The 20028-nt window shown below is 38.8% G+C and overlaps 1 protein-coding gene across 1 annotated transcript in view; it reads left to right on the plus strand.

Moving 5' to 3' along the window:
* Window positions 1-20028, plus strand: part of LOC142400736 (contactin-associated protein-like 4) — a 100716-nt gene that overhangs the window by 12869 nt on the left and 67819 nt on the right. The window contains exon 2 of the mRNA XM_075485911.1: window positions 1420-1530. Within this exon, the coding sequence (XP_075342026.1) occupies window positions 1420-1530 (111 nt within the window). The remainder of the gene's footprint in view (window positions 1-1419; window positions 1531-20028) is intronic.

Consider the following 20028-nt stretch of genomic DNA (forward strand, 5'->3'; position numbering starts at 1 on the left):
TGCAAAGATATGGTTCATTCTCAGTTTGTAGAAAAGTACATGTTTGCAGAGTAAATTCCTTGTCTGAAGACCTGGAAATAACTGAACAATTAAATGTGGATGTCAAGAAATGATGTATGAATGTTTGAATCAATAAATGTATTCATAATTAAAGTATTCTGTGTATTCCCACATTCTTTTATTGTACACATTTAGTAATATGCTCTTCACATTTATAAATTCATTTTCATATTTTTTTATGGATGTATAAGGCAAATGAGAATATGACGACTACTAGAGGAAAAACTAATATCAGTACTAACAGCACAAGCATGCACTGGAAAAAATGCCCCTCCAAAAATAAGTTAAAAAAACAACAAATACAAGATGTTTTTGCTTGAAATAAGCAAAAAAAAATCTGCCAATGGATCTAGTGAAAATTGGCTTGTTAAGATTTCTTGAAATAAGGGACTTTTGAGATAAAAGTGATCTTGAAATTAGCTTAAAAACCTCTTCAAATGAAAAAAAAAAGCTTGTTTCATGTGAAATCCGACTCAAAACAACAACTTTTTCATTTAACAAGATATTCTAGATGTATTGTCTTCAAACAAGTCCCTATATCTGGCTGAAATGGTACTTGTTAGGCAGTTGTGTCTTATATTAAGTGTAATGAGATATTTTGACTGGAAATGAGACAAATATACTTGGTAAGACTTTGATTTTTTCCAATGTGTGCCACAAGATGCTGACTGCAATTAACTCTATGTCCAACTCTAACTTTCAGAGGACCCTTGTTTTAATTCAAAGCATTCAATATGCAATACATTTTATAATGTAAACATCCAGCTCTCTATACAAATGAATGCCTCAGCAGAATATTTGAATGATTGATATTCTAAGACTTTTAACATGCCCGTGCTTGTATTCTCTCTTTTGATAATTCAAGATTTATATTTTCTGGTAAAGTCCCCACTGAATAATTATTTCTATAAAGTTGTTTTAGTGTAGGCATACTACTTTACTTCAAAATGAACCGGTCTTTCTTTTTTACGCAATGCAACATCAATTAATCGGCAGATATTTGCAGATATTTTCTTTGCATGAGTCATTTATTCATATTGAATTCGTACTTGACTCCATTTATCGTCCTTGACATTTATACACATTAAAGTGTGTGAGGAATGAAAAGGTCTCGTCTGACTTTTCTCTTCCAATAAATCTACACTGTCTTATTCCTGCAATGGCCTTAAGGAACACCCCAAAGCTATAATTACCACAGTTTATGTTATTTTGCAGGCACAATCATTCAAGTTTAACCTTTCAAAGAGGAGAAAACTTACTTTAACCTTCACTGACATACTGGTCTACACTGTGAGTTCCAAATGCTCCATGTTTCTAAATACTGATTCCTGTCTGTTCTGCCGTGTGATTGGTTAACAGAGGTATGTGACAACCCACTGGTGTCCAGTCTGCCGTCTTCATCCTTCAGAAGCTCCTCTCAGCTGTCCAGCAGTCATGGACCAGTCTTTGCTAAAGTCAACAGGCGAGAAGGTGAGTAACTGCTGATGATGGAGCTGATGAGAGAGGAAGCTTTACATGTCGGGGAAACCGTTTGCATCTAATTAAAAAAAGAATTCATCTCTCAAATTCATCTCTGTCATAGCAGTTAAGTGCTTTAACATAAAGCTGGATTCTTTGGGAGGCATTTGTTGTTTAACTTGTCACCTTAGGCAGGTAATATATTTAGATCATCTTTTATTTCAAGGAGAATATTCACAACAGTCCTGACTTGCATTAACGAGAGTCACCGCTGTGGTGAAATTTGAAGCAGTTTTTTTTTTTCTTAAAGGGAGATTTTTCAACCTGCACCCTGAATTACTTGTATTTAGGTATAAAGGAAAACCTGACTCACATTGACTGACATTACAAAAAGTACATTCTTGTATTTGCAGGGCTGATGGTCAAACAGATGCATAATACGCACTAAAATTCCTGAGACTGAAAATGTAAGGATAACACATGACTAGTAATTCAATTAAACCCAGTATGGGGCATTCTTGGTTCATCAGTACTAAAATAAACTGATGTTTCACAGCAAATTGATGAAGATACACTGAATAGAAAGCAATTACTACTTGTAACTCAATCTTCAGAGAAAGCATCAGGATGACTCTTTGTTGGCTTTACTGTTATTTATTTATTTTTGTTTTTAACCCATCATTGGTGTAATTTTCATAATCTATAAAGTTCATCAGATGCATAAACAGGAATGGTTCCCTATTTCCTTTAAATTGTGACCAGAAAGGGCTACATTTAAGAGTGCTTTTTTTAAGCTGCGTGGTTATCACTACTCTTTACTCTTTTCCGTCAAGGCATTGACCTTTTACATTTTTCACAGTTGTGTTTGAAAGCATGAACAATGGAGGGTTGGGATCCAGGCAATCCATAAAAAGTTTTGTGTCGCTTGAAACTTTATGCGCTTGGTCAGTTGTTGACAGCAACTTTCAAGAAGCACCTTCAGGCAAGTGTAATGGTCAGAACTGACTAAGGAAAAAGCAGTATAGCTTGACTGAATCTCAGTCTTTTTCATGCGATGTGTTCTGCTCTGCAGATTGCATTTGTGCATTTTCTCATGCTTCATGAGAGGTATTGAGTCTCTCTTCAGGACACTGAGCACAATACATAAAAAGCATAACGGAGTTAGATTAAAAAATCTGAGAAATATCTCAATGGTGGCTGTAAGGACACAAAGGATAATCATGAAAAGTCATGAAAAGGAAACTACATCTTCATGCTATTTTAAGGTTTTACAGATTGGAACACATAAAAGATTCTCCTGATCAGGTCTGAAATTTAGGAATGCAAGTTTGGACCAACAACACCAGACATATTACAGCAAGCTATTATTTATTTAACAAAAAACAAAAAAATCAGAAGCAGTTTTGGGTGAAAACTAATAAGATACAAATCAAGAACATTTTAAATACTTTGAATCCCTTTTTCTCTGTCGTGAGAAATATTATACACAAGCAGAAAAAATTCAAAATGCCAATCTTCCCATCAGTGGATGTTCCAGCAAGTTCATGCCAAGGTCAGACAGTGCAATGCTCAGAGAATTTGCAAAAAACATTTGGACAGACAAGATCAAAGTTAAGGTTTTTGGCCATAATGGACAAACAAACACAGCACGTAAACCTCAAATCAAAGTCAAGCGTATTGGTGGGGAGCTGATGATTTGAGCTTGTTTTATAGCCACAGGACCTGGATGCCTCAAAGGCAATGAGTTCTCAATGAACTCCTGTGTACACCTGTGTTCCACAGGCCTCTGAGTAACGAGGTGTAATTACTGCAGTGTTTCACGCTCTGATTCTGCATTTTGGCTTAGTTTTTCTTCAATGAATATCAGGACAATGAAATATATTATTTTTAGTTTTTCATCAAGCTCTATTTACCTAATTTGATCACCAGATCAAATGACCATATTAGCTTTTCTTATTTCGTCCAGATAAAGCTTAGCACTGAAAGAAGGTGTACTCTTTTTATCACGAGTAGGTAGGGAGAAAAATAAAGGTATTGCCCCCAACTATTTGTGTTGCATAAAGAAATACGTATGAATCATTTTAGAACCAGTAAATAAAAAAATATACTTAGTCTCAAAAGAGGCATAAAATTGAGTCGTGATTCACCAACGGCAGTGAAAATTAAGAGAGTTCTCTACAGGATGCTGATGCAGACTTTGTGAAGAGCTCTCATGGCTTGTTTTGCATCTTCAGTGAAGGACCATTTCGCGACCTTTCTATTTTTACTGCTCTAAATGGCTGACTGTGGTCCCAGAGCAGACAATCATCAGGAACTTTGGGTTTTCCTTCACTCCCACAAAAAAAAAACATTCCAACCAACACGGAGAGAGGATGAGTGTAATTTTTATTGTAAAAAGTGTCATTGTTAACAAATGCAGAATATTAATATGGTGGATGAATTACTGGATGGATCAATTTATCCCAGTCCCAGCAGAGTGTGCCTGGGCAGAATAATGAAAGCACTCCATTCAGGTTTGGACAAACCTGCAAAATGTTTCCACATTTATAGAAAAAAATTGTTTTTTGTTTGTTTTAATTGGCTTTGTTTTCCTTAAAAAATGTAATTAATTTAGGCATGAATTAACTTGTGAATAAACTTGTTAAGTTTAAATCCTTGATTTGTTGACTTTTCAGTGACACAAGCATTACGTGTCAAAGTAATATTCTGATAGTATGGAGACTGTCCCCAGTTCATGCAGGCACTTTAACACAGGCACAACCCATCTGATTCAGTTCTTATGATGAATAGAATAGACAACTATGTTTTAAAGATCATGTGAGACTAAATGTGCCTAGTAGGAAACCAAAGGTTGATGTTCATTCATCTATTGAAGTGGGAGAAAAAATAATTAAAACAGACGCAGTTTTGTAAAAGAGATATAAATCATTCCATAAAAGCTGTTGTGTGGGGAGTTGTTTGATTCTTCTTAACTTAGACTCAACATGTACAATGTTTAGCTTCTGTTGGCAGGCTTCCTATCACTGAAGCTTTTAAAAAAATAGTTTTTAGTGGAAGTAGCTGTCCTAACAAACAAACCTCGATGAAGAAAAAACACCTACAACTGTTGTCCACTTCCTCAAAAGAAAAATGTAAAGAGCTCTTTCTTCTTCAGGAATTACCGTACTTTAAAATGTGGGTTATTATTTCTGGAAAATTGCCAGTTAGTCACTGGCAGGCAGATCGGTTAATTTATTGTCATTTACCTTGTTTCTCTTTCCCCACAGTGTCTTAAGTCCTCCTCGAAACGGGCAAAAAAAACCCAATTAAAATGGTGTTAAAATGTTTCTGTGGAAATATTTTGGATGTTTACCTTTGACTTGTAACAATACACATTTCCTTATTTTACTGAAAATTATGCAAAATGTTGTACTAATCTTTTTATTACAATGTTTAAAAGAAGGTTTCTCTTTAACGTCATGCCTTTTGGAGATCACCCCATCTTCTATTCCATTAACTTTTTGTAGAAACAGAAACATGGAAGGGAAACATCGTCACGTGACTGCATTGTATTTTACTCTGATGTTGGGTTTTCAGGATTCTGACCTCATTAAATCTTCACCGACTAAGTCTTATCAGGAAACAGGGCCAGTGAAAAGTGAAAGCCATTTTAAAGTGTCCTATTCAAAATGAAATAGTAAGACTCTCTATCAGACATGAAGCAGACAGTTATGATGTAGAGGTTACAGAACCCCCATGCTTCTTCTGCCCTCAATGGTGCCATTCAGTTTTATCCTGACTGCTCAGCCCATATGGGGACTGGTACTGCTTGGATTGCTCACACGTGGTGGTCTGTTAATCCCATTAAGGCTTAAAGAGCTTCCTCCACTCCCAGTGCTGTGTCTCACTGCATATGCCCTGTTTGGCATCATGCAGAAAATAGCCAATAGGAATAGGGGAAGTGACTGCCATACACTTGTGTAAAGTAAATAATTAATTAAACCTGGAAGTGGCCCAGCAATGAAAAATACTCTTATTTTCACCCTGTTGAAGTCCAAAAAGATTGGATGTGGGCAAGAGACAGGCGCAGTGACAAAGAGATCAACAGAGCTCCTAAAGCAGAAGCTCTGATTTAAAGTCCAAGGAGCAACTCCTCTCATCATATACACCAAGTTATTGGATGGTGCCCTTGTACGGTAAAATAGAAAATTTTTCCAGCCTTCTGAGGATTTTCACATTATATATCATTTCTGAATTTATCTTAAAATTCATTCAGTTTATTTATTTATTTGTTAAATTATTTGTTTCTTAGTTTTTACACAGTTGCATGACACAGTTACTTAAGTATGTAGACCCATTATAATTACTCTTGCAACTGAGCTGGCATCTATATTACTTTTATTAATTGGTCCTTGTAAATCTTCTACAAGATAACAAAAGTGTGCCTGTGCATAACAGAGTTTGTTGGATACAATCAAGGAAAGGCAAATCGCCTATATGTGGTCTCACAAATGATGGTGTATGAGTGAAAACCAGAAACCCAATGAAATTTTACGCATCAGAATCTGCTGAAGTTTTCTGCCCTGTTTACTGAGTAATCATTGAAAAAAAGCCTTGGTCAGAAAAGTAAGCAAGCAGACACCTACATGTTCTTTTGTGGAAATGAGAGAACCTACTGATCAACAACCATCGGTTCAATAAATAAACTTTCTCATATCATAAGAAAGAAAATCATCTGATCTGATTCAAAATAACTGGATTGTTCCTTGGTACTATCAACTCAATAATCCCATCTCTACTGTAAAACGTATTGATGGCAACATCTATCTGTGGTGGTCTTTTTATGCAACAGGCACTATAACACAAGTCAGGATAGAGATAAAGATGAAGAAAAAATATAGACCAATACTAAATGAAAATGCTTTCCAGAGTGGTTTTGATCTCAAGGTGTTTCAAAGATTTACATTTCAAGAGGCAAACGACCCAAGGCATATCTCAAAGAAAACACTGCAGTGACTTTGGGAAACTCCTTGAAAGTCCAAAAGTTTCTGGACCAATAATCAAAGGAGCATCACTAATATGCCAATAAAAATGGGATATCTTTGAAGGAAAGGTGAGCCAGGCTTGGAGGATCTTTTCCATAAAGAACAGGTTTGGAAGCTTTGAACAAGAATCACTAAAGAGAACGAGAAGTGAGAAAAATCTCATTATCCTTACCACCAGAGTATTGTTTTTCCCAACAAATACTGGACATCCAGACCCGCTACAGAGGGTTCCAATGATCAAGATGTTGATGAATTATCAAAACACTTCAATGTGTTTTTGGTTTGTCATTGTGAAATAATGTGTGAGGATTGAAAATAATAAGGTAAAAAAGTTGAAGGGGTGCAAAAATTTACAACAAGAACTTACATCTTAAACTGTACTACTCTATTAAGAAGGAATAAGATCATCATGAGTGGAGCAATACATAGAGTCATTCAAAGGCTCAGTCTGCCTCTTCAGCCACTTCACCAGTGGAAGCATTTCATTAATTACACATTAGTTTCACCAGAAATACGGCACAGAAAATACAACATAAAAATGTTCATAAAAACTACAGAAGGTAAAGTTTGATTATCTCTGTCTTGTCTCTCAGCTTCAGTTTTTAATCAAGATACCGTAAAATTACAATAACTGAGGTTACTTCTACCGCCTATGGCACCTGAGAAACTGATACCACGGTAGTATATTGTGTACCCTTCAAATTTAAAATAATGAGGTCAGCCATGCTGAAAATTTACTGCACTGTGAAAGCCTGTCTCTCACAGAGGTTAATGGGTTAGCTGCAGGTGCTCTTTGCTGAGTCCTCAGGGAGTTAGCTTTTTCCATTCAGCATGCGGTGAGTCTGATACTGGAGTGGAATTCCAAAACAAGGTTGCAGCATTGGAAATAGTTGTTGTGCTTGTTAAAGACAAAGAGTGTAAGGTCCCTGCATTCTGATTTCCTTCTGAGGAGAGCAGCTATGTCTGTGACACATGAAAAATGTGATAAGAATGGAGTCTTTGGCCTCCATTTAGTCAATGGATATGACTTTTACGCTTTGATTGGACCCTTTGTAGTCATGACCTCAAACTGTGGTAATCTTAATTATAACTCAGCCTTGTTTGGATTTTCAGAAGAAAAAAAAAATTAATTCTTACTTATAGCCAAATGTTAATGACAGCATTTAACATTTCTAGGTAAATGTTAATGGCAGTATTCAACATGTAAATCTGTTTTTCAGAGGGCCATTCTGATAATTACACATTCAAACCACTTTAATTATGCTTGAATAGGCTTGGAATACAATCACTCCCTTGTAATCTTTTTCTGGAAGTGCCAATTTAGATTTTAAAAGGGGTCATAACATTAGCAGGGGCTGTAGGTTTAAATTAACAGTGTGGAGAAAGCCATATAATCGAATTGATCTTTGTGTGATGTTTATATTCCACCTCTTTGTCTTCAGGTAGGAATTTAAAGCCACTCTTGAATGCCATATCTGGTGAGATTGCACAGGACCTCCATTTAAATCCTCTCAATCTCAGGTCGTCAGTCTCTTCACAGATCTAATTAAATGGGTAAATCTTGCCTGGTGTCATTTCAAAATGTAGCTAAATGCATCTCATCTTAGCTTTCTTTTGAAATTGTTATTGCATCTTTCTCTTGATTTAACACCTAAAAATATCTATAATTGCTAATTCGTGGCAGAAAGTAAACATTTATGCTGTGCCTTTACCAATTTCTCTTTTACTAAACTATCTGTTGTCCATATGTCCAAATGTCTACTTTAACTGTTCAGTCACATTTATGCAATATATGATAATAAGATTGTGCATATTCAGGGATGGATTTTAAAATGTTTATTTAAAATCTTCTAGATGATCTTCTTAGTTAAGACTGTGAAGACCATCAAATATGATTCACTATAGCTTATTGATTTATGGTGGGAAAAATGCCTCAACAGCATAACGGACTTCTGCTCCAGGCACTTTATGTCTTTGTGTATACCAAACATGTTCTCACCTAAATGTCTAAAATTTGATGAGAGATGACTTATCTGATCATATAACTTTTTTTCTGTATTTCTTTAGACCTTTGTTTTTTGATTTTGTCTGCAATATGTATATGGACTGCAACCCTCCTGTGATAATCAAGTCTTTGTGATTGTCAAAAGACTGCTCATGCTGAGACTTTGAGTGTGTCCTGGACTGACATTCTCAGTCATCTGAGAAGAGTCTGTTCATCTGTTTTTCCTCACATTTCGCACACGGTCATCAGATGTGTGTTGTCAAACACATTCTGAGGCTTATTATCGATGTCTTTCTCCAACTGTAGATCTAAATGCAGATATCGTTAGTCTTTAGTGCTAATATTGGAAAACCAGTCAGTATACATGAACGCGTGAAAGTATCTTGATAACTGCGCATTCTTCTATGCCTTTGTGCCTATCACTCATTACATTACATTACGGTCATTTTGCAGACGCTTTTAACCAAAGCGACTTACAATAAGTGCGTTCAAAATCGGTAGGCAAAAGAACTTCAGAACTCAGAACTCATAAAAATGCATTTTGGGCAGTGAAAAAAAATTTTTTTTTAAAGATACCTTTCAGGTTGAAGATTTGACTGTAAAACTTGAGGTTCTGGCTTGCAACGTCATATTGTTTGCCACTCTCTCCTATGTTTGGTATCAGAAAATGCACCAGTCATCTCGTTGTATATGGCAATGGTAGTCCTAGCCAAGACGTTCTGGTGCTAACCTTGCGAACAGGGCTTTTTACATGTTTGCACATAAATATACAGTTACGCACTTTACTTACTAGAAACAGAGGCTTCAGAATGTGATATGGACGACACTGCTACATAAAAACTAAACTTGGAACCCAATGCCAGTGTCACCTGTTTTAAAAAAAGAATTAGTTTTTCTTTTTCTTTTATGAGCTGCTTTGCTTGTACACTGAAGTTCAGAAAACAGTTGGGATCACATGTCAGTCCTGCCAGATACTACCAAGTTTCAGTTGGTAGTATCTGGCAAATTAACAAACAAGTGAGGTGCAAACTTCACAGATTTTTAGAAACCTGCTTTTAGTCTGAGTGTAAATATCTAGCCCTTTGCCTTTGAAAAGAGGCATACAACTTTATTAGATGGTCTTAATTTTATTCTTTTGCAGTCAGCTGCCAAGGCTGGATTTATTGTATCTGTTTTTAAGGTCCCGATAACAGACTGACCACAGCTGTGACCTGCCATTTTAGACCTTGTGTCTTATTTTCATTAGCTATCTACCAGAATGTTAATATATCTTTTTTCTGAGGTGCTGAGTCACATGTTGTATATAACCACATATTATCTCTCAGGTTTTCAGAAAATCAGTTTTAGCTGTACCTGGAGTATATTTGAACTATATAAGATGTCCCGGTCAAATCTACTTAGAAACGTTTTAAATTTCCCCCAAGCTCACATAGATGCAATTTCAAATCTTGCCCTGATATTATTGCCATATCTTTCTGCCTGGCTATCTGTGACTTATAGCTTTCTTGTAGATCTTTTGACTTTGGAGGAGTTTTTTTTATTTATTTTTTATTCACTTGTAATGGGTTGTATCCTTTTCCCATCAGTCCTGTTTTTGTCTTCATGTCCCCTTTGGTGTCTTCCCCTTTTGTTCACCTGACACTGGGTGGAAAAACTTTTCACCTTAGCTAACAAAACACTATATGGTGGTACATCTTCTGCTCCTGGTGGATCCACATTGTCCTGACAAGTGTTGTGTCACCTACTATATACACCTACGCTGACTGACTCTAAAGTGGTGAAATTTGTAGAATAGTGAGGACAGAATGACTTGTTGAAGGTTCAATAAATGTCCTATTTTCAGAGAGAAAACTCAAGTGAATTTGTAAGGTGGATGGAGCTGTGTCTGTTTCAGGAGGGACTGGTTTGTTGTGTCTGTCATTTGTTCCATTTGTTGTTGGAGTCTGATGTTGTTGTGTTTGGTGCAACAGAGCACCAACTTCAACATACACATTGTGTGTATTTTAGAGATACCACAAAACAGCAGCACTTTACACCCTGGAAATGAGAATAGGGTGAAAAAAGCTATTTTTGAAGACTAAAATGTCATTGTATGCAGTAGAATCATTGTACACTTACATTCTAAGGTGCTGTTTACACATACCCGGGTATTTTGATAAAAGCATATTTTCTAACCTTCATTTGCAAAAATAACTAGGTGCACACAGCCCCGTTTAAAAAAAAAAACACGTCTACATTGATCAGCATAAAAACGCTATCAAGAGCTGTTAAATTACGCCAAGCCGGACGGTGGCAGTGTTAGAACAATGAGAATTCCACACAAGCCAATCAGAAGCCTAATAGAGAACCGCTGACAGGAGGAACTTCGAAAAAATGTATTTCGTTGTTCCTATGTTTCCCAAACGTATTGTGTGAGGTACTGGAACAGTTCTTCACACAGCAGTGATTTCCAGGCATGTTCTTGCAATTCTGGACTGTTTAAACTTACTGATTTAAAAACACACGCGTACACTGTAAACGAACGGAGAGAATGGCGTTTTCACGCTAGCATCCTGCCAACATGGCGGATAGGGGCGGAGCTCTGTACTATGACGACAACTCCTCATTCTCAATTGCCCAAAACTCCGTTTTTGTCTCTTTCAACCAGTTTATACACAAACACTAAACGGAGTTTTTAAAAAATCTCCACTTTTGCCGGAGTTTTTTTTATGCCTCGTTTGCAGAGGAAAAAACTCCGTTTGTGTATAAACGAAAGGCACAAACGAAGGGAAAGGTCTTCATTTATCAAAATACCCGGGTATGTGTAAACAGCACCTAACTAGGTAGAGTTGAACTAATGAAGAGCTGCTGCAGATGGCTCAGGGTGAGCATGAGCTCTTAGTCTTGTATCTATTTCAAAGCATCTTATACAAATTACTAGCTTTCACATCTCAATGTTGCATAAGTGCTTTAATGCATTCAGCTGAGAAATGTCAGATGTTTAAATGAACTGAGAACAAGCTGTTAGTTAATGTAAAATAATTCTGCTGTGTCAGTTTTATGTTCATGCATTTGGCAGACGCTTTTATCCAAAGCAACTTCCACTCATATCTCAGGCAGGTAGCGTAAGGGGGTCGTACCTTTCATACAGGGGGAAGGTCAGGATGTGAACCCCGGTTACCACATGAAGGGCAGCAATCTAACCATTACTCTATCCAGTCAGACCAGCTTCCGTGGCTATTATGCTAATATCTGGAGATGTGTTAAGGTCTCACCACAGTTTCAAGTCAATCTTTACACTTTTTTTTCTATGATAAGCTACAGTCCTGACAAGGTGTCTTTGGTTAAAACATGGCAACCATTTTTATTTCTCTTAATTTACTACGCATATAAGGGTTTAAACCGTTTAAATGAGCCTTGGATGGAATAGTTCCTGTTTTGCATGACTGTTCCAGATGTAGGATTTAGTTTGTTGTGTACAAAATATTGATACCTACAAGGTTCTCAATTAAAGCTGCTTCACACTTCAAATAATCCCAGAGGCATGAGAAGGTTTTCCAGCTGGTTAGACTATTGCAGGTTCTTATTCTGATCTATAAAGAGGTATTGCACTTTTTTTTGTGTGTGTGGGGGGGACTCAAGGACACTTAAAAATACTCAGTTTCTGATGGGCACAAACTCACTTCTCAGAGAAATACATTTTTTTAATTGAGTTTCTGTTCCATCTTTTACCCATGCTGCCATAAAAAAACATAATCCATCGCTGACACTGTGCGTCCTTGGCCTGTGTCCTAGCACTGAGCCAGGAGGAGGCATCCAAAATAACATCCCCTTTGATGCTTTAATGTTGGCCCAAATAAATCAATGTATAATTAGCAGCAATGACAAATATTTACTTCTTTTAGAAATGCACTAAAATTTGGGGACTTGAGGAAATGTAAACTCTGTGCACCCTCAGTGGATATGGACCGCCCACCACACGCTCATTCAGGAGCTGGTCTCCTGAGGCAGAAGAGGCCCTCAGGGACTGCTTTGAGCAGACTGACTGGAGCGTGCTGCAAGACTCTTTTGGGGAGGACATTGAAGGGGTCACACACTGCACTACTGACTACCTTAACTTCTGTATGGACATTGTCGCTCCCACTAGAACAGTACGCTGCTTCACAAACAACAAGCCCTGGATCACCTGCGATGTCAAACACCTTCTGAACCTGAAGAAGATGGCATTTAAAAAGGGGGACCAAACGGAGCTGAAGCGCGTACAGGGAGAGCTCAAGAGCAGGCTGAAAGAGGCTAAAGGCTCTAGCATGGTTGCCGCGTCTGCTAGCGCGAGCGGTGTTGATGACGTCACGATTTCGTGCCCGCCATGTATAGTGGCGCAAGCAGCGCAAGTCGATGCGCCAGTAGTTGCAATTTTCTCCATCACAGAGGTGGCGCTGCTACGTGAAGGTTAGCGCTACTCTACAACCACGAAAGTGGAGAAGAAAACAATGCCGCTGTCAAGAGCAGGAACACTGTAATTAATGATACTGCTGCAGTATTCGGATCATTTTAATTTTTTAATTCAGTTAATAGAGGTGAAGGTTTGAAGCCCCCGGCATCAACAGAGTCTCTGCCCTCTTCTTTGCCTTCACGTATCTGTCCCGTAACTTCTTCCACACATTCTTACAGAACTCTCCATCTTTCCCCAAAGTTCTGCCAATCTCTGTGCACCAGTTTTGGGAGTTTACGTGCTCCCTGTGCTGTTTCACTGCAGTTTCGTACAGCTGCCTGTACAAACGCACCTCCTGACTGAGCCGGTCTCACATCGGTCCATCCGGTTCATTGTTCTCGGCGCAGCCAAGTTACAAAAATCGACTGGTGCACGACAACGCGCAGCGCCGTCTTTTCAAGGCAAGCGCCATGCCTGAAACGTCATTTTGACGTCACGGTGCGACACCGCCGTGACAGAAGCGGCAACCATGCTTGCGCCTTAAGGAGACATACAGAAGGAAGGTGGAGCAGAAGCTGCAGGAGAACAAATATGAGGGAGGTCTGGGATGGTATGAAGACCATCACAGGCTGCAGGAAGAGTGGCAGCACTGTAGAGGGGGATGTGGTTCGAGCAAACCAGCTCAACCAGTTCTTCAACAGGTTTGATAGCCCTGCCATGGGTGTCAATGCCTGTCTAACACCTACTCCAGCACCTCCCCCACCAGCTGCTGTTACCTGCACTCTGGATACCACTACATCCTCACCCCTCCCCCCGTGACCACAGTCAATGAGGCACCACCCCCGTCAGCAGTCAGGAGGTTGCCACTCTCCACACCTACACCCCTCCCTCCGAGGACCACAAACAGCCCCCACCAACCTCCAATCATCACTGCGGGCCAGGTCACAGGAGAGCTGAAGAGACTGCGCCCCAGGAAAGCAGCCGGCCCTGATGGAGTCTGTCCTAGACTTCTGAAAGCCTGTGCTGCTGAACTGGGAGAGCCTCTGCAGCATGTCTACAACCTGAGCCTACAACTGGGGAAGGTCCCAAAGCTGTGGAAAACATCCTGCCTCATCCCCGTTCCGAAGAAGCCACACCCCAGCGTAATGAACGACTACAGGCCCGTCGCGCTAACCTCCCACATCACAAAGACCATGGAGAGACTGCTACTGCACATTCTCAGACCACAGGTTCGCCATGCACTAGACCCGCTGCAGTTCGCCTATCAGGAGAAGGTGGGCGTGGACGACGCCATCATCTACCTTCTGCACAGAGCACACTCTCATCTGGACAAGGGGAAGGGTGCTGCAAGAATCATGTTCTGTGATTTTTCCAGTGCCTTTAACACCATCCAGCCCCTCAGACTGAGAGACAAGCTCGAGCAGATGGGTGTGAATGCCCACCTGGTATCCTGGATTACGGACTACTTGACAGAGAGACCACAGTTTGTCAGGTTAAAAGACTGCCTCTCTTACACTGTGGTCTGCAGCACTGGCGCTCCACAGGGGACTATGCTATCACCAGTCCTGTTCACCCTGTACACATCAGACTTCTCCTACAATACGGAGTCATGCCACATCCAGAAGTTTTCTGATGACACTGCTATTGTGGTTTGTATCGGGGAGGAGCAGGAGGATGAGTACAGGAGCCTGGTGGATGACTTTGTGAAGTGGTGCAGACACAACCACCTCCAACTGAACAACACTAAAACCAAAGAGATGGTGGTGGATTTCAGGAGGTCTCAGCCTCCTCTGTCACCAGTCCTCATTGAGGGCGTCAGTGTGGAGGTGGTCAACACCTACAAGTACTTAGGAGTTCACATAGACAATAAACTGGACTGGTCAACCAACACAGACGCCATTTATAAGAAGGGTCAGAGCCGGCTCTACTTCCTGAGGAGGTTGAGGTCCTTCAATGTCTGCAACAAACTGCTGTGCATGTTCTACCAGTCTGTTGTTGCCAGTGTCCTTTTTTACGCTGTGGTGTGCTGGGGAGGCAGCATAAAAAAGAGGGACGCGGGGCGAGTGGACAGGCTGGTGAGAAAGGCAGGAGCTGTCGCAGGCACTGAGCTGGACAGTCTCATCACAGTGGCGGAGAGAAGGACACTGAGCAGGCTGCTGACCATCCTGGACAATGTTCACCACCCACTGCACAGAACTTTGGACAGTCAGAGGAGTATTTTCAGTGACAGACTCCGGTCACCGGGATGCTCATCGGACAGGCTGAGGAAGTCCTTTGTCCCCAGGGCCATTCAGCTGTTCAACGCCACACGCAAGGAGAGGAGAAGCGATCTGTGATCTGTGATGTTAGTATGCTGTGTTGTCTGTGGTTGTGTGTTGTGTTGCACTTGTGTTGTTTTTTTGTATTCTGATTCGTAATCAGTGTATACTGTATAAGCTACTGGATCCTTAAATTTCCCTCGGGATTAATAAAGTATCCATCTATCATCTATCTATCTATCTAGAACTTAACAGTGTTCGGCTCGTGTTGCTCAAAGTGATAAAAATACACATTTTATCTAAACAGCTAAAAAGGCATTGATTTAGTCACAACCAAAGTTAATTTCCTTTATCAGTGTTGAACAAATATACTTTTTATTTCATAATATTCCAAATAAATCGGTTGAATAAAATTCATCTGACCATTTCATGTTTTACTGTGAGGCTGAGTTGAACTGTTCACAATGAATACATGAACTGTTTCAGTAGATGAAAAACTGTTCAGTTACAGGTTTTCCAAATCACCTATGTAAAGCTTTTTTTTACACTGTTCAACAAAACCCACTAACCTCTGGCTTTTGGAGTCACCAATGAACCCAACATGCATGTTTTTGGGTGGTGGGAGAAAGCCGGAGTACCCAGAGAGAACCCGCACATATACGTGGGGAGAACATGCAAACTCCACACAGAAAGGCCCCAGCCGGGAATCGAACTTAACTGAATGCAACATGAAAGTGTTTATTGATTGATTTAATTTTATTTCAGTCCTGTGTCAAATGACTCTGGAGCAGTTGTAGGTTTTATTAGTTCTCATCTGTATCAGTGGAAACACAACTCCTGGGTATGCACGCAACAAGAGTGGACGCAGCTCACATTTTCTTTACAGAAACCCATGTTTACTGGCTGTAATGTCTTACGTGAGGGCTCTTAAAACTGACATCTCATGGACAAAAAGAGATGAGGTTGATCAGTTCTACCGTCAGCGAAACAGCAGGCAGCACACTCTCTTCCACTGAGTGGAGTTTGAATTAAGAATGATAAACTAGCCCAATTATTGTATCTCAATTGTGTTTATCAGAAATTGTGGTCCAACACAGCCTGCTTGAATCAGTGTAATTACATCCTTTTATATATTGTGTTGCAGAAGAGGCTTTTGTGTTCAGTTTGAACAAAAGTGTTTTAAAAAAGGCAAGCGTTGTCTCAATATCATTTGGAAAATTTTGATTTAAAGGTTTGAAGAAATATTGCACCCAGATTCCTACACTGGACTGATGATCTTTAAACCAACTTTTACAACTTCAGACTCACAGAGCAGGTGCGTTTATACGAAGACTTGATTACACACAGGTGGATTCTATTTATCATCATCAGTCATTTGGGACAACATTGGATCATTCAGAGATCCTCACTGAACTTCTGGAGTGAGTTTGCTGCACTGAAAGTAAAGGGGCCGAAAAATATTGCACGCCCCACTTTTCAGTTTTTTATTTGTTAAAAAAGTTTGACACATCCAATTCATTTCATTCCACTTCACGATTGTGTCCCACTTGTTGATTCTTCACAAAAAATTGTAATTTTATATCTTTATGTTTGAAGCCTGAAATGTGGCAAAAGGTTGAAAAGTTCAAGAGGGCCGAATACTTTTGCAAGCCACTGTAACAAGGGAGAGAAAGCAACATTTCTCATTGCTTTAATGCTGACCAACAGGCATGAAACAACTGGCTGACATCCTGGATACGGTGGACACAGTTCCATGTTTGCATTCTCTTCTTATCCTTGATGGCTCTGTTTCTTCTCAGTTTAACAAGTATTATTATCAGTCACTTTTCTCCTATTTCCCCCTCTGAAGTCCTGTAGATGTAATTTTATCTCCTTTTTTTTGTCAGTCATTCACTCTTTGTCTTTCCTTTGTCTGTGTTCTTTGCTTCTTGCCTCTCCAGTCCAGCTGTAATAGGTAAAGGTCAGTGTGTCTGCTCTCTTCAGTTGTGTTGTCAGTGTCCATGTTTGTTACTGAGGTACTTATTAGCTCTGGCCTTTAGCTTCTGCCATAATGAGCAGGAAGTACAGCAGGAGGAGAAGAAATGACCTGAAACTCAATCAAACCCAAAGGACCTTGGTTGTACAATTTCACATGTCTCGGTGTATTGTTTTATTCAGAAAAAAAATTGCTTTTATTGATATTACAGCACTTTGCTTAAAAACATGAAAGCATAAAGCAAGACACAGCTTTCAAAACAGGAAAACATCAGTGGAATACTGATTTCTTGGCAGCCTTACTATAAATGTGATTGTAGTCAACCCAGGCACGATTAAAACATTGACCTTTTACATTTCTGGAGACCACTGATACATGTACCCTGAACAAGAAACATATTGAAGGGTTGTAGGTGAAGAAGTCACCAGACCTTTGTTTGAAACACCTGCACTTCCACGTGCTGTTTTAGAACCTTTTTTTTCCTCTCAGACATTTTGAGTTGACACAATTGTTAGTCCTTGGTGAGAGCATTTATTTTTTCAATCGTTTTGTTGATTTTTGAGGACGATTTGCAATAAAATGCAGCATTTCAGTCAATAAGACAGGAAACTGTGACTGAAACATTTAAAAGTCTTTCGGGAGAATAATTGAAAAATGGTGCCTGAAAATTGACGTTGAAAATATTTCCAATTTGTAAAATGTCTAACATATATTTGAAAAACATTAATTTCCCTGTCATCATACAAGACAACCAGTCTTCCACATTTAGATGTTGATTAAATGTTGGCATTTTTTAATCACCAAATTCAACCGCAATGCAATATTGATTCAGTGACACCTTTACATAATTTAATATTGTAAACATCTGACCACCATGGAGTTGAATCTTAACTAAAAATCTGTGCTCAGTGCTGAATTAACTTGCAGGTTCTCAACTGAAGGAATTGATTGAGTATTCAAACCTCTTGACCCCTACATTGAGCCACCAAAGAAGATTTGCAGTTACAGTAAAACAACAAGTACATTGTGTATTGAGTTACCATGGGAACCTGTCACTTGGTATTGCAAAATGAGCTACATATGTTTTTATTTCTTATCTTGTTTTGCTAGAAAGTTCGATCCATGATGCAGATACTGGATCTAACACAGATTAACACAGACCAACATAATTTTCAGAAATCAATACACTGAAAGTGGTAGAGAGCAAGAAGTCCCTTTTGGTTGTATGTAGCTGTAAAGAATTTTAAAGTATTTTAATATGTGTTATTATGCATTTTCTTTGCCATTTATGTGCAAATGTTTCCTCTCTGAAACCCCATGAATGTTATTCACCCAAGTATAAAATGAAATAAAAATATCTAAGAATTACAAATCAGTCCCACACTTATTATTTTCTCTGTCCTAATTTTCTAAAGATAAGCAGGAACTTTGCACTTTCAGTTTTTAAATTGTTTTTTCAAATAAATCACTATACTCACAGTAATAGAATAACACCGTAAAATACAATTACATAAGGAAACTGTAGCTACTATTTCAGATTTTTTTTTTTTCCCCCAAATGTTTATTATTTTATTCAGCATTTTTTTGTCATTTCACATGAACAATATCAGACTACACTGAAACAGTGTGGAGCGACTTGAGTGGAGTCCACAGTCGGTTGTATTACGGCAAACAGGCTTTATGATAGATGTAATGCAATGTGAGTACAGAATGTGTCCATTGTGTTTATGTGTCAGGCTGTGTGTAGTATTGATTAGTATAGTCCTTATGTCAGCATGACTTCACATTGACAAAACAATCTCAAGTACTCTTAGGCTGACTGGTTTGTTATGCGAGTGTGTGCATGCCCGTGGGACAGAACTCCCTCCATCTGATACTATGGTTTCGGCTTTGCCTTGACTCAGCATATTTTTTTAATTAAACATACACAGACACACACACAAACACTTCTTTGTGTTGGGAATATCAGCAGCATCCAAGGTAGGAATGAAATTGCAGCTAGGTAAGTTTTGGTAATGTCACTGCAAATGTCAGCAACTGTATTAAGGCAGAACTCTTTGTGTCTCTGACTTAATTCACCTCTCCTCTTTCAATCAGCAACCCACTAATCTTGTGCAACAGGGTCAGTTCTCACAAATAAAAACCTGTATTATAAATGCATCGTCTAATATGACACAATACTGTGTATAGCCTTAAGGTTGTATTTGGCATGTTTCCTATTTTCAGTTGCACTTCTTTTTGAGGTTAATTCAAAAGAAAGACCTTTCATTGTTCAAATCCAGCTATTTAGATACTTGTATTTTGTTACATTTTGCAGAGCCATCGATTCAGGACATAACCTGGGCATGTGCGAGGTGATGAACAAGTGTGCCTATCCCGAAAAATCATGAATTTTATCTATGTTTCATCTGTTTGTTTTATGGGCAGCTGTAACTCACAAGTTAAAACGGTTATCCTTCAAACAGGAATTTCTTAGTTCGTCTCCCATAAATTATTGTTCAGGTAAATCTGGGCAAGATACTGAACCCCGCATCACCCCCAACTTTTGCCTGTTAGAATTAACCATTAGTTCATCAATCAATCATATGATCACAATTATTTGAGATGATTGTTATCACGGTTACATAACTATCTTTATTCACTGCTTTGTAAACAGCCACATGAAACTGAAATAACATAATAGTTCCTTTGTTTTTTTAGTGTTAGGAATGGCTGAATGACTGACAGAGAGATGTACAATTATTTGTTTTTAATGGAAAAAAAACGGAAATAGACATGTTTTTGTTTATGTTCTTGTGTTTATTTCCATTAAATGGTTATCATCTATAAGTTTTTGG

Source organism: Odontesthes bonariensis, chromosome 15, assembly GCF_027942865.1.
Source record: "Odontesthes bonariensis isolate fOdoBon6 chromosome 15, fOdoBon6.hap1, whole genome shotgun sequence".
Taxonomy (NCBI): Eukaryota; Metazoa; Chordata; class Actinopteri; order Atheriniformes; family Atherinopsidae; genus Odontesthes; species Odontesthes bonariensis.